General features: G+C 44.5%; 1 protein-coding gene across 8 annotated transcripts in view; it reads left to right on the top strand.

Annotated features, from left to right (window-relative positions):
• The window catches only part of Dgki (diacylglycerol kinase iota), a 445,999-nt gene that overhangs the window by 233,718 nt on the left and 198,363 nt on the right, over positions 1-13,918 (top strand). For all 8 annotated transcript variants that reach the window (XM_040728459.1, XM_040728462.1, XM_040728460.1 and 5 more), the window contains one exon: positions 853-913. In XM_040728459.1, the coding sequence (XP_040584393.1) occupies positions 853-913 (61 nt within the window). The remainder of the gene's footprint in view (positions 1-852; positions 914-13,918) is intronic.

Below are 13,918 nucleotides of genomic sequence, written 5' to 3' on the forward strand. Positions count from 1 at the left end.
AGACCAGCCTGGTCTACAAGAGTAAGTTCCAGGACAGCCTCCAAAGCCACAGAGAAACCCTGTCTCAACTCTTCCCCCCAAAAAACAGATTTTTTTTATCACTTAAGTTATACCTTATGTCGATGTTTCATAGGGATCATAGCAAGACAAGCAATCTTTTCAGGAAAACCTACATTATTTACTATATATATAAGTAGGCGTGATTTTCCAGAGCAGAGTTGCCCACAGCAAGAGACTTTGCAAGGCCGAATGACTGTGTTTCTTAAGAGTGGATCAGAAAGACAAAATGATCTGACCCCAAGCAGGCACATTCAAAGTAAAGACAAGCCAGTGGATGTCCCCCACCTCATGCTGGCAGGAGGGAAGGCTGACTGAGTGGGCGACTAAAGAATACTTGAGAATACTATAGTAACGACAGTGGCTGCTGAGTCTTCTCCATCTTTCTGAAATTTCCTAGGATGAAGAGTGCTAACTGTGGATTTGACAGATAGGTAGGCCCAGGGAAAGTTAACTAGAATTAAGTAAGGAGGAAACACAGAAAGGTTAGTTATGGTTTTTCTCTGAGAAAGGAGAAAAGAAGAGTGATAGGAGATGGAAAAGGAGAACGGAAGTAAACCAGAGAGGAAGACAGTGTGGGTGGGCAGGACGTTGGAGGATCATGAGAAGACTGGAGGACTCCATCATCCAGCCCAGTGCTGCTCATTAACACCAGTGTCTGCCTCTGGCTTCTGACCCAGTTGTGGGAGTGTGTTTGCCTGGGTTCTGTGGGTAATGGGCAGACCACATGTGTCCTTGGCGGGTACATCTCTACTGAGAATACTGTGCTTACCTTGTCCTCCATTTCCTCTCCAGGCTGGAGTTGTACAGGAAGGTACCAAATCTGCGAATTCTGGCTTGTGGAGGGGATGGAACGGTAGGTCCTTGGAAGACAATCCATTCACTGGCTTACCCATCTATCTCCATGATTGGGTTTTCTGTGGGAGATTTCTTTCTTCAACCCGGGTCTTTCCAGCACCCGCACATGAATGCCTGTCAGATGAGACCCATAACCACTAAGACTGCAATGGGCTTAGCTGTCCTCATGAGTACACACTCAGTCTCTACAGTCCTCAGGAGTACACACTCAGTCTCTACAGTCCTCATGAGTACACACTCAGCCTCTACAGTCTCCATGAGTACACACTCAGTCTCTACAGTCCTCATGAGTACACACTCAGTCTCTACAGTCCTCAGGAGTACACACTCAGTCTCTACAGTCCTCAGGAGTACACACTCAGTCTCTACAGTCCTCAGGAGTACACACTCAGTCTCTACAGTCCTCAGGAGTACACACTCAGTCTCTACAGTCCTCATGAGTACACACTCAGTCTCTACAGTCCTCATGAGTACAAACTCAGTCTCTACAGTCCTCAGGAGTACACACTCAGTCTCTACAGTCCCCATGAATACACACTCAGTCTCTACAGTCCTTAGGAGTATACACTCAGTCTCTACAGTCCTCAGGAGTACACACTCAGCCTCTAAAGTCCTCATGAGAACACACTCAGTCTCTACAGTCCTCAGGAGTACACACTCAGCCTCTACAGTCCTCAGGAGTACACAATCAGTCTCTACATTCCTCAGGAGTACACAGACAGTCTCTACAGTCCTCTGGAGTACACACCCAGTCTCTATAGTCCTCATGAGTACACACTCAGCCTCCTACAGTCCTTCTGGGTACACACAGTCTTCCTCAGTCCACCCCCTCAACTGTACTGTGCCATTTTCATTGCAAAGTAAGGACATTGTTATCACTGGAATAAAGAGCTTCACAGATGCCTAGATCCTTTTTCAAATACAAGTCAACATATTCCCATTTATCCTCTCATAGTTGTTTATTAATCAAGTTTGTTTTTAAACCAATACATAAAACAAGAATACTACCACCAGCTCTTTGCCACTGTCAGCCATTTTTGAGAGTAGTTTCTTACTAAGGTAAAATGCTGCCTCATCGTGGTTTTGATTAACTTACCCCCATAGAACTGTTCACCATTCAGATATCTTTTTGAAATGTTCATTGCAATTGCCATTTTTAATTTGCATTGTGTTTCTGTGGATGAATTCTTTAGTTGTTTGTTGAATCTAGATAATAATCCTTTGTCAGATGTATAGTCTGTAAAATAAGTAAATAAATGTCAAGGTTTGATAGACAAGACTCTCAGATGTTACTCACTTAGTGCCTAGTGACATCACAGACTGACAGTAAGATGAGGGGATATGATGATTCCCCATGCAAACAGACCTGGGGACCAAGCTCAGGTCCCTAGGCTTGTGCGTGAGGCACTTTACTTGCTGAGACATCTACCGGGATCACACTCTCCGCAACTTGACTTCTCATCTTGTTTTTATTTATTTATTTATTTATTTATTTATTTATTTATTTATTTATTTATTTGGTTTTACAAGACAGGGTTTCTCTGTATTGTTTTGGAGGCTGTCGGTCCAGCCCAGCCTTGAACTCACAGAGATCCACCTGCCTCTGCCTCCTGAGTGCTGGGATTAAAGGCGTGCGCCACCACCGCCCGGCTTATTTATTTTTTAATTTAACGCTTAGGTTTTAATTTTGTTGTTAATTTTCAGCTAAGGGGTTTCTAGTTTTTGTTTTGCTTGTTTGCTTATTTGTTTCGCTGTGGTCTAATGAATGAGATGAATCAGCAGGTAAAGGCCCATGCTACCAAATCTGAGACCCAAGTTCAATCCCTCGGACCCACATGGTAGAAGGAAAGATATCAGCCTCAAAAGCTGGCCTCCATCTTTCACTTGCAAGTCGTGGCACATGAAGCAGGACAACTATCCATTCATGTTCTCTCTCTCTCTCTCTCTCTCTCTCTCTCTCTCTCTCTCTCTCTCTCCTCCCCCCTCTCCTTCTCTTGGACTCTTTCACAAACAGTAAATAATCAAAAAATTAGAATTTTTTCATCTTAAGTTTCCCTCTGTCTTTTCTTGAGTTTCCTCAAAGCATCTGTTTTTAGAATCCCATTCTAAAAGTCTGCTCATACCAATTACTGTGACTACTTCCTTGTGCTTTATTATTCCAGTAGGTGAGGCCGTGGTTTCCTGACGGCTCTTCGTGATGGTTTGTGATGCCATCTGAGCATGGATGCTTTAGGCTCTTGTTTCAGTCTTTGCACCTTGGCTTTTGTGACTTTCTTTGGAGAAACTCTCCCCCACCTCTGCTGCTGCTTTTGCTTTTTCAGTATTAGAGGCTCGATTCCCACATTCACCATCGGTGTGTTGTCACAGTTGTAACACTAGAGGGCAGTCTAAGCCCAGTTTTATTCTAATCTACCTGGTACATAATTCAGCTTGAACCAAGTCATAACCTAAAAAGAGTGATAGACTCCCAAATATTTCTGTAGAGCTGGGCTTCACCTAAACACCTAAAACACCCATCTATAGCAACTTGCCTATGCTCACAGAGAGACCAGCAACAGGCACTTGGTCATTCATACTGCAGAACTATTGCATTCTGTGAACCCATAGTTCATTTAGACAGCGCTAGGGTAGCACCAAGGTCCATGATGCTGTGAACTGTAAATGGTTGACACAGTCTTATGGCTTAAGACAACTTGAACCAGTTGAAGTTGATGCTGGCCCAAATAGAAATCTGATAGACTAGGGCTGTATGTATATCCCTGTTGGCACCAAGGTTAAGTCTAGAGGCTCTTTTGCTAGCCCGGGCTTGGGGGTGGAAGCTTTTAAATCTTTCTTGGTGCCATGGCTGGCACTGAGTTCCACGGCTTAGCGTTGGACTAACTAACTTATCCTGTCATCAGCAGATAGAGTCTTACTCCATCCACACTGGCCAAGATTGCAGTAGTGTTGGTTAAGGCAGTTTCTAATGCCAGTTTGGATTGTACTTAAGGCTCCAAGCTCAAAGGGCGGAATGTGAGTCTGGGGTGTGGGCTTATTCCACAACCAGAAGGGATACAGACCAAGTATGAGTCTTGCATAGTGAGGCTCAGGACAAGTGGCTGGGCACCAGTGGTGCTGATGCAGGACATGGTCTCCATCCTTGAGCCCTGGCTTGGGGATGGGCTGTTGCCTGAAGTCTGAGGTCAGAGACTGTGCTTTGTTCACTAGGACTGCTACTAAGCTGGGTCATCCCCGAGTCTTACAACCATAGGGACCTGTGAAATCTTAGAACATCTCAGACCAATTCTAAGGTTGCCAGTGAGGCAGGCCAAGACTTGAATCTGTCTCTCTGAGTACCAGTCTGTTTCAGACACTGGGGCATTAGTTGGTGAGCTCTAGCCTGGTCGTGGGTCTTTTGATTTTTGCCTGGTGTTCGAATCTGTTGTTGGAGGCTTGATACTGAGCTCTAAGGCACTATGCTGTGTCTTCCATGCCCTGCCAGCAGGTGGAGTCTGGCTCTGCTTCTGATGCCTGAGGTCAGCGAGTGGGTGGTACTGGAGGTGGCAGACAGGCAGCTAACTCCCTGAGAACTGACCTAGGGCAGGAGTCTGGGGCTCTTTCTTTTACATCTGCTTTCATCTGGTGGTACTGATACTGGGTTTCAAGTCTAACTTAACATCCTCCCCTTCTCCCAAGTAAGGTTAGCTTTCTCCCCAGCACTTGGAGTGGACACCTTGCCCTCTTCAACGCGCTGCTGCCTTTTACCGTGTTGAGACCAGGCACCGTGACATCTCACCAGAGCCGTCAGCATCTGTGAAGCAGTGTGGTGCGTGGCAATGTTAGTGACGAGATGACAGCTGGAGAATTTTACCTGGTCACTATCTGCCAAATGCTACTTGCTCTTAAAAATTCGTTACATTTAGTATGAAGAAATGTGTGGTTCCTATTGAAATTTTTGTGCTCTTTTGTTGCTGACTTTGAAAGCAAAATGTAGAACATTGGATAACTTTGTGTTTCCTCAGAGGTTAATTCATTTGGTTGGCATTTGTTACTTTTTCTTGGTGCGTGCATGCTCGTGTATGCCCAGGTGTGCATGGGGAGGTCAGCTTCAGGTATCTTCCTCAGTTCCTCTCCATCTGCTCACTCCCCACCTCCATCTTCCTTAAAGACAGAGCCTCTCACTCAACTATGGCCTGCTGTTTTGACTGACTGAATGGCCAAGAAACCCCAGGATCTTTCTGACCCCCACCCCCGTCCCTCATCCCAATACAGAGATTATAAAGTATGTACTACTAATCACACCCTACATTTTATGGGGAACTGGGGTTCCAACTCAGGTCCTTGTGCTGGTGCAGCCAGCGCGATACCTACTGAGCCACCTCCCCAGTCCTTCATCTTAGCTTTTTTTTTGAGGGAAGTATAGAATTAATCTAAATTCCACCCTCTTAAATGCTCATGTTTATCATGTCTCACTAATATCTCCCCTTCATCTTCATCTGCGTGTATTTCTCCGTACCTTTTCTCTGGATTTGGACTCTGATGGTTTGAAATCTAAGGATGTTTTATGGACAATCATTGGTGTTTCATCTCCCTAATTATGATGTTTTGTTCCTGAAGGCTCCGCTCATAGGTCAGGAGCCCTGAACACCACACTAGATGCATAGTGTATGCTAGTGAATGAAACTTGAATAGGGTATGTCACTGGTTCCTTTGGGCCATCGAGATGCTTGGTGGAATAGCCTAGTTGAGAAAATAGTGTTACACTTCTTCAAGATTTGCATTTATTAGCTTGTAAAATTCTTTATGCCTTGTAGCATGAAAGAAAAACATATGCGCTTTATGTGTGTGCGCTGGTTAGTTTTCATCAACTATCTGGGAAGAGGGAATCTTAATTGAGAACATGCTTATGTTAGAATGGCCTGTAGACAAGTCTGTGGGGTATTGCTTGGTGAATGATTGACGTGGGAAGTCCAGCCCACTGTGGGCAGTGGCACCCCTGGACAGGTAGTCCTGGGTTGTATAAGAAAGCAGGCTGTGCAAGCCACAAGCCACAGGGAGCAAACCTATAAGCTGCACTCCCTTTGGTCTATGCATTGGCTCCTGCCTCCAGGTTGCTGCCTTCTTTGAGTTTCTGACCTGTCTTCCCTCAGCAATGGACTGTGATGGAGATGTGTAAGATGAATAAACCTTTTCCTCCCCCAAGTTGCTTCTGATCACGGTATGTTTCACAGCGATAGATAGCAAAACCATCCTGTCTTTTCCAAATTGTATTTTGTGATGGATTTCCCACGACAATGCCTGTTAAGCATGCAGTTACAAGTTCTACAGAGATATGTTTGTGGATGTGTTAGTGCGGTAGTGAAGGGGCCATGGTCCCTCTTCTTTCTACTCTAAGGGTCACAGCTGATGTCCCAAATAGATGACGAGCAAACAGAGAAAACGGTGGTGAATTTATTTATTGACAAGGGGTACTTAGGACTTAAAGATTCAGGGACAACAAATTGCTCCTCTGCTTAGATATGATGAGGAGTCATGGTACTGGACTGAAGGGGGGATGCATGTTCAGGTCTTTCTTGGACTCGGTAGCATTCCTTCCTCACAGGTGTGGGGCAGGACCCCTTCAGATGAGGTATATCAGAACTTTCAAGGCCAGGTCCTGAGCAGAAAGGCAGAGGAAAAGATAGAGTTGTTTTTTAAGCTCTATGGATTGCTTTAGAGAAAGGGAGTTCTAGCTTATGAGTCACCTCACTGAGGAGAAAGAGTCAGGGGAGACAAACAGGAAAGTCAGAGCAAAATCTTTGCTTTCTGTGTCTTTTATTTCAAAGCACTCAGTATGCCAGAGTGAGGCTGGGCGACCCTTTTTGCACGTTCCAGTACTAGAATATATTTCTCTGGCTTCCTATGTTAAGGATTATATCCAGATGACTCCTCTGGTGCTAGATACAGAATATCCTTTGCAGTGTCACCAACTCCCGGGTTGGCTATGTTTAATGAAAGGTGAAACTCCTGAGTCGGCTGCAGCTGTCTTCCTCACCTCAGAAAATCCACTCGTCTTCCTTGGGACTTCAGCTACCTGCTCTCCTCTTCTCTACCGATGATTCCTAAGCTGCAGAGCCTCACTGACCAGTGAGCCTCACATTCCGCCCCCACCCCATGTCCTCCCCCCCTTGGGCCCCTCCTCACCCTCGTTCCTCTGCTGTTTCCTCTCCTAGGCAGCTGTGTGTACAAAGCATAGTGTTAGGTCGTATAGTACGGAACCTTCTCCAGTATCAGGCACATATTTTGAAGGACTGATTTCAATGCTTATACGATAGGAAGAGGGCCCAAGCCCAACGCTTGTAAGATAGCTGTAGACCCTGAGTGAAAGCCCTAAAGAAAACCAAAAAAAAAAAAAAGACAGAAGAACGCAAGGAAAAGTTAGAAGTTTGTTCTGTCGAGGAAACAGTCTCAGGTCACAGCTGGATGCTAACTTTTAAGAGGAGACGCGGAACACTTGACATTTGTTGGAGACCAGGATATAATGGTGTCTCCAAGACAGCAAACTCAATGGGGGCACTTGGGAAAAGCGAAACAAAATAAAACAAAAACAAGTGAACAGCACAGCTCAGAGTGTTAAGTGGGGCACCATTGAGTTTGCAAAGAACTGTCCACAGAGTCAACCCCAGCCAGCATTCAGTGTCTGTTGGCTTCCTGTCCTGTTGTCACCTACTTCCTGTGCCGTTCTTGGCAAGGTCTTTTCTGCCATCTTCTTGTCATATACACCACAGTTAATGACTGCTACACAACACTGCACATTTCTTAATGTGCTGGGTTCCTTTTCCTCTTAGGGACTTTACCTGTGTACGTAACTTCAGTTGTCTTGTAATTCCCAATAAACAAGTAATTTGTGCTCGGGGTCCTTGGCCACTTGCAACAGCCATGTCTAAAATGCATGTAACTGGGCTCTTCAGACACTCATCATTTTTGTCCCCTCAGTGAGAATCAAAACTTTAATTATCTACCTTAAATAAACTCAGTTTTACTTCATTTTTTCCATGTTAAAATGAGGTATCTGGGAAGACATATGAGGTTTACAAAATGTCATATGTGATTAACAGTTTGGAATGTGAACTTTTAATAATTCTTGTGTGTATTAATGAGTTGCCTGCATGTTTGCCTATACACCATGTTCATGCCTGATGATGGCAGAAGCCAAAGCATGGAATCCCCTAGAACTGGGATTACGGATAGTTGTCAGCCACTATGTGGGTTCTAGGACACAAAACCCTTAGGAACCAAAAACCTGGTCCTCTGGAAGAGCAGTCAGTGTCCTTAATTGGTGACCCATCTCTGCAGCCTCTGGGATGTAAAACTTTTTATTTTGCGTGGAGGCACAATTTATGCAAAGAGACAGCCTAGTGGATCCGTGAGGGAGAGCTGCAAACTTTAAGCAAGTGGAGTGTAATTCTCCAGAGTGTGGGGACATCTTTGATATGAGGTATGCAGGCTTCAGGTAGGGAGCATATCTGTCCCCGTAGATGCTGTCAGAATTCTACGGAGTGGTGACAAGACTCAAGCAGGAGTCGCAGATGGAACATTTTTTGGCTGCTGCTGTTGCGTATCAAGTGTGCAACATGTTATGTAATGTGAAATTTTGTATCGTTTTTTGAAAAGGTTTTTAGGCTTCAATATCAGTTATATTGATTGTATGTTAATAAAACATACAAAGGGGAGAGAGAGAGAGTGATCTCTCCTTCCAGAATGCATTTGGAAGTGGATATGGGAGAGGGGGCTTTTCCACTATTTCTGTGACATTGTAAATCTGCAAAGACAACTGTCGAGATCTCTAAGGTTCCTCAAAGCCAAAGGTACAGTAGCTCAGAACACTGCTGTTCAGGGCGCACTGTGGATAAACCATATTTGTAGTCTGAGTTTCTCTAGAAGACTTTTTAAAGAGGAAAATTAAAAATAATTAGGCAAAATTGGTTTCATGTTTCATTTAAAATTTATAGGAAGCATCCCAACATGGAAGGCATAAATATACTGTGGACTATCTTATGTGCTCTTTTTAGTGTCTTTGAAATCTGACTGATACAGCAGATATGCAACACATCCAGTTTTGATCTGCCATCCCGAGGCCGGTGACTTCATCTGTAGATAATACAGCTGTGGTCTCTTTGCAACTGGTTTGCCTAAGTCAGAGGCACTTAGGTATGTGTCAAGTGGTGTGATTCCCTCTTTGAACCCTAGGCTTAGATGAAACTCAGATATCTCAAGAGTGTTCTGAAACTTTCATAGAAATAACTAGAAATAATAACTCTTTGGCCAAGTTGTAGATATGTGTCTTTACCCTTTCTTATACCACTCTGCCCAGTGCTCTGTGCTGGTTACTCGGCTTACACATGGAAGAGTACATGAACTCAGTAACTCCCGCCATAGGCATCCCAACTGTGGCTCTTTTCCGAATAACCTTCTGGCTTCTGAGTTTCAGGAAGTAGGTGGGATCATCCAGTTCACTTTCTGCTATTCTAGAGTTTTATTAAATACGTACAATCAGGCTGGCATTTGCCATTCATTTCACATTTACTTTTCATTCATTTTACTTTCCTGGATTTAGAGTTGTACGTGGGCCCTATTTCTGAGTGGGTGGGAGTACAGGTCAGAAATTATACAGACAAGTTAGACAAGACCATGACAGGGCCTCCTGTCCTCCCTTGGCCTCTGTCTCTGTATTCCAACCTCCCATGAGAAAGCATCCGGTATGTCCTCAGCATGCATTCATAAATATTAGGGAGTGCACAGATGTCCTAAATCTATGCTTTCTTTTGTCTTGATTTTTTTTCTGGTTTAAATTTAATCACATTTTTTTAGGCTTTGTGGAAAGTTATGAAGTTCGTAGATTAAAAGTTAAGCATATAAAATACGAAAAGAAAAATGATAATTTAGCTCTTCTCTGGCATTCAGGGGTGATTGGTTTTAGGACCCCTTATAGATACCAACTTGGCTGATGCAGAATTCTTCATGTGTAATGATGTAACATTTCTGTGGAACCATAAACCCATTCTTGTATACACCCCAACTCATCTCTAGCCTATGCATAACCCCTTATGCTATGTAGATAGCTGCATTTTTAGGGAACAATGACAAGAAGAAAACGTGTACCTGCAGTATAGACATGGACATTTGCTTGAAGACTTTAGCTCACATGTTTTAAATTCTTGATACAGAGCCACTAGTACTAGAGTCTAGATACAGAGGGCTAAGGCTACCTGTCAGAGTCTGATGCTGTGCCTTGCTTTTCTTTGAGTGGAGGAAATATCGCTGTCATTCTCCCTTGATCTCCCAATGCATGCATGTGTCCTTCATTCTTCTCTGTTTTATACAAGGCAGTCAGTGTACGCCTGTTCTATTAGAGGAAAATGTCAATTTACTGTCATTCACACTTCTTGGTGCACCATGGAAGGCAGACATTACTTGGTGTCCTTCTGTGACAGTTAGAGCTGAGCACAGGCAGGTGGTGGCAGCATTGGCCAGCTGCTGTGCAGTGCTGTGCCTGCTCAGGCAAGAGGCGAGGCAGGAGGACCTGGTGCTCTCAATCTGTCAGTCCTGCTGGTCCTCATGAAGGAAGGGCAGAGCTCTGCAAGCTGGGAATGTTTTGGCTCAGTCGGGGTAACTTTTGGTTTACGAAAAATCTATCAAGTGCTGTGTATTGTGCTGAATTAAAGAATGAATTGGAAGAGTACTAGTGGGCTGGCATAGATTATTTGGGGGAACATTAGAGCTCAGTAAGACAGAGAACCTATATGAGAGCTTGTTGTCTTAAATCCGGGCTCATGGCAGCAGCAGGCCTTTGATTATAACCAAGGAGGCCAAGTCCCACCCCCCAAAACAGCTTTGGGGCCTGAAGATCTTTTATATACTTGTGTTGTGCTTTCGTAAGAACAAGCATGTAGAGTGTTACCAATGATCCTTCATTTCTTCTGCTCCTGCAGCGGATTTGTGCCCATCTCTTTTCGACAGCCTCTTTCTGTTGCAGGAAAGCTTGGCTTTTGCTACTATTTATAGTTTGCAAAAGACAGACTGCATGGTTTAAAGACAGGTGAGGGTGAGGCTGATTTTCAAGTTTAGGGCTCAACTTTCTTCAAGTAGAGTAGAGGGAAGATGGCGTTTTCCTTCTAAGAAATGGCTTTCACTGGTGAAGTAAGAAGACCGGAAGAAAAGGCCATCTGGGTGTAGCAGCTGATGGTAATTTGCATTTTTTACTTGTCAAGTGTGTTCAAAGCAAAGCCTACAAGTTAAGTGAAAAGGATGACAATAAAGGCGGCCTCAGGTGCTCTTTGTTTTACAGACAAAGAAGTGACTTGCCACTCCAGTACCCACTGGAGCTAGCTTGGTGCAATGCCAAGGTCCTGGTCAGGTTCCTGTGCTGCCTTCTGGGCAACTGGATGTTGAATAGTAACATTGTATTTCTGCCTTCTGGGCAACTAGATGTTGAATAGTAACATTATATTCAAAGGGGAAAAAACACTGTTTGTGACTGTTCCAAGGGTAGGTGCTAACTCGCCCAGCCAGAAGACCATCTGTGTGACAGTGGGCGTCCAGAATAGCAAGACAATAAAAGTGTTGCAAAAAGGCATATGATACCATTCAATGATGATAATAAAGATGGCCTGCTTATAGTCAAGGAAAACTATTTGATCCCGTTCACACGTACAGATGCATGCACACATGCATGTGGACATACACATACATAAGACACAAACAGGTACGTGTGCATGCATGATACACGCACATCCAGTTTGTAAAGTAAAAAACGTCTTTGTGAGCAAGTCTGAAGAATTATGCTCAGCCCTTTTGAGACGAGGGTAGGAAGTTCACAAGCCCCCTGGGCTCTGTGTCAGAGCGGAACACAGATCAGGCAGAGCTCTTGGGAAACTCTTTTGAGAAAGCAGACAGCAGCTGAGCCTAAGACGGTTTGATTGGTAACAGTTATACTCATCACAGGACGTCACGGGACACTTCTCAAAGTCATTTGTAACTTTGCAGTTTGTGGCTAATCCTCTTACTTTCCCATCCCTTCCGTGTGAGCCTTCCGGTGGTTTAAGGACTTTTCTTTGTAGGCTCCTGCTAAGAGGCAGTCTTTTGCTTTTCACTTCCTATCTGTTTCATTTCCTTACAGAACAGTGTAAGAGTTATCAGACTAGAGCTGCATTTGCTGTAGGTGGTGAAGACACCTGTGTAGAAAAACGTGCCTGGATTACTGGGAGGCTGACAGAGCCTTTCTTGGTTTCTCCCAGATATAGCAAGTCACAGTTCTGTGGGCCATGGCCTCAGGAATGGTTGATCATCTTCACTCTGTCCTAAGCATCCTTCCCCTGTCTAGAGGGCACTTTGTGCCAGTACAGCCTCCTACCAGCAGGGGGCGTGTTCATTTCCCCGTTGTTAGACAGAGGGCAAACTGGATTCCTCCACTCCTAGGACCTGGAAGCAGGCTGCTCCAAGACTTTATCTCACCTTTGATACTTTGTGTTTGTCAGTGGGTCAAGAAGATATGTTTTTTTTCCACCTCTTTCCTCTGTCATTCCTGTGTTTAGAATAAAATCAGATGTTGTAAGGGTAAACTAATATAACTATCTTCCCAAAGGAAACAGAGACATAGGCCAACTAAAATAAGACCAGTTTCCTACTTAAATCTTAGACGGGAAGGAGGAGGGTGAATGGCCCTCTCTCAGAGAACTTTTAGGGAGGCTCCCAGTTTTCTTCTCTGGATGGGCTGTGGAATTAGATTCTGCGTTCTACCGAATATGCACAGATCTGGTTCTCCTCAGTACCGAGTGTGTGTCTGCCTTGAGCATTGTCGTGTGTGTGTGTGTGTGTGTGTGTGTGTGTGTGTATGTGTGTGTGTGTGTGTGTGTGTGCCATCTTTGGTGACCTTCCACAAGCTGCCTGCAGTTTCCTGGAACTCTCAGCTCTGGCTGTATTTAGCCTGAGTGGCACCCGAAGGAGAGCCAGCAGGGCCGTGAGAACTGATTCGCCATCTGGAACACTGGACTAGGACCGTGGTCCAGGAGAGGCTTTTGACATGTAGAAAGGTCTGTGCATGTTTAGTGAATGCCGCTGTGTGCCTTTCTAGAAAGTGAGCATGCCTCTGGGCTGCTGCGGTAGATGGCAAGTCTTATGTCCCGGGAAGTAGTCGCTGGAAGACAAAGGGTTTTACACTCCTATTCTACCTTTTCAGTTTCTGTGGAAAAATCACGACATCTTTCTGGGTCTAGGTGAAAATCTGCAGGTTATCTGGATTGGATTCAACAGCTTCTTCCCTTGATTTTTTTCCCCTTTAGCTTTTTTTTTTTGAGGTAGGAGTTACTCTCACTCTGTTGCCCCGGCTGGTCTTGAACTACTGAGCTCAAGCAACCTCCCTACCCCCTCAGGCTCCTGGGTAAATGGGACTGCAGATGAGTACCACCATGCCTGGCGTTGATCATCTGTTTCTGAGCTTTCTCTAGTTCCAGAGATGCCAAAGCACATACTGCTGCCTGGAGATAGTCAGGCCATCTCTAGAAGCAGGTTTTGTATGGTGGAGTTGTTTTGTAATGTTGTGGTGCTAGGAATTGAACCTAGGACTTTGCGCATGCCTGGCAGGTGGTTTACCACTCCTCTGTATGCCAGACACCTCCTTATTTTATTTTGTCTTGAGAAAGGGTGTCACACATTGCTCAGGCTAGCCATCTTTTTCCCTCAGCCTCCTGAGAAGTTCGGAACTGTAGGCACGTGCCAACAGGCCCAGTTACGCTCACCTCCTTATGAAAACCTATTTCTCTCCAGCGGTGGAGAGACTGGCCTCGCTGACTTCTGTCAGTCTTACCTAATTATGAGTGCCAGTGCTAATGTATGAATGAGAACACACAAGCTCTCCTCACCATTCAGCTCTCTTATATAGTAGACACTAAAATTAAACTACCTTATGGAGTCTTTTATGTTAACACATTGTTAATGGCTTCATCCTGACATTTTTGAGGTTTAATAATGTGATTTGTTAAAGGAT

The sequence above is a fragment of the Mesocricetus auratus genome, unplaced genomic scaffold, assembly GCF_017639785.1.
Source record: "Mesocricetus auratus isolate SY011 unplaced genomic scaffold, BCM_Maur_2.0 Super-Scaffold_100019, whole genome shotgun sequence".
NCBI classification, from domain to species: Eukaryota; Metazoa; Chordata; class Mammalia; order Rodentia; family Cricetidae; genus Mesocricetus; species Mesocricetus auratus.